General features: G+C 39.4%; 1 protein-coding gene across 2 annotated transcripts in view; it reads left to right on the top strand.

The window, feature by feature from the left end:
• Nucleotides 1-1,018, top strand: part of LOC101758599 (pentatricopeptide repeat-containing protein At5g04780, mitochondrial) — an 8,196-nt gene extending 7,178 nt beyond the window's left edge. Inside the window, exons 3-4 of one of the 2 annotated variants that reach the window (XM_022828046.1) lie at nt 6-387; nt 877-1,018. In XM_022828046.1, the coding sequence (XP_022683781.1) occupies nt 6-387; nt 877-911 (417 nt within the window). In that variant the 3' untranslated portion in view covers nt 912-1,018. Of the gene's footprint in view, nt 1-5; nt 585-876 lie in introns of those variants that run through there. The other variant, XM_022828045.1, reaches the window with a different exon arrangement.
• The last annotated feature ends 83 nt before the right edge of the window (nt 1,019-1,101 follow it).

The raw sequence follows: 1,101 nt of genomic DNA, 5'->3' as shown, positions 1-1,101 counted from the left end.
AAGAGGCCCGCTGCTACTTCAGCCTGCTAATTTCTGATCAGAGTGTCAAACCTAATGTCGTTCACTATTCTTGCATGGTTGATGTTTTGGGGCGATCTGGGAAGACTGATGAGGCTTGGGAACTGATTCAACAAATGCCATTTGAGCCAACTGCTTCTATGTGGGGATCTTTGCTTGGATCGTGCCGTAAGTACAGAAATATCGGATTAGCCAGAATAGCAGCTGAACAGCTATTCAAACTGGAACCAGAAAATGGAGGGAACCATGCTTTGCTTTCAGATGTATATGCGGCCGGTGGAAGCTGGGAGAATGCTGTGTTGGCTAGGAAGCATCTGAACAATCGTGGTGCAAAGAAAGACGTGGGCTCAAGTTGGATCTACACAAAGGGTAAAGCTCATATGTTTGGTTGTGAACAAAAAGAGGAGCTGTTTGTGTAGACTGCCATCCTTAATGAAGATTGCAAATAGCACTGGCCATGATCAGAGATATCAAACGATTTCTCCATTGTAATGATGGCCATGTTCTTATGGGGACTTTTGGCAAATGATTGCTAAATGAGGAATGGCAACCATTTATTTGTGGCATTCTTACTCTCATTATATAGTAAATTATTGACTTGTGGTAGTGGCACGCCACACTGAAGATAAATATCAGTACTTGTACTGATAGCTTTGTCATTTAAATCAATAATTTCGTGCTTCTGGCCCCATTTAGTGTGACATCAACACTATCATTTGAACACTACATAGCGTCTCCAAGCAGAGTTGAGTCGCCTATTATCAGAATAGCTAGTGTGACCTACAGTAATGAAATATATCTTGTACAGTGCTTTTTTTAAGTCAGTGTTTTATAGCAATGAAATATTTGTTTCTGCAGAGCTGTACATGGAAAGTGGATGCACGATTTGTTGAGTTTAGAGAAAGGGCTCTTTCATAAAAATGTGCATGGGAGGAGGATTTCTTCTATTCCTGAATATTCATGTCTTCCTCATTATCTTACAGTTCATAGTGAACTCTCAAAGTGGTATGTTCACTAGTCATAATATTCATGAAACTTTTCTTTAATCAGTTTTCTACTTCTTATTTTATAAGAAAATACATG

The sequence above is a fragment of the Setaria italica genome, chromosome VII (assembly GCF_000263155.2).
Source record: "Setaria italica strain Yugu1 chromosome VII, Setaria_italica_v2.0, whole genome shotgun sequence".
Classification (NCBI taxonomy): Eukaryota; Viridiplantae; Streptophyta; class Magnoliopsida; order Poales; family Poaceae; genus Setaria; species Setaria italica.
The sequence above is the reverse complement of the archived record's forward strand: the minus strand, read 5'-3'. Positions and strand labels throughout refer to the sequence as shown.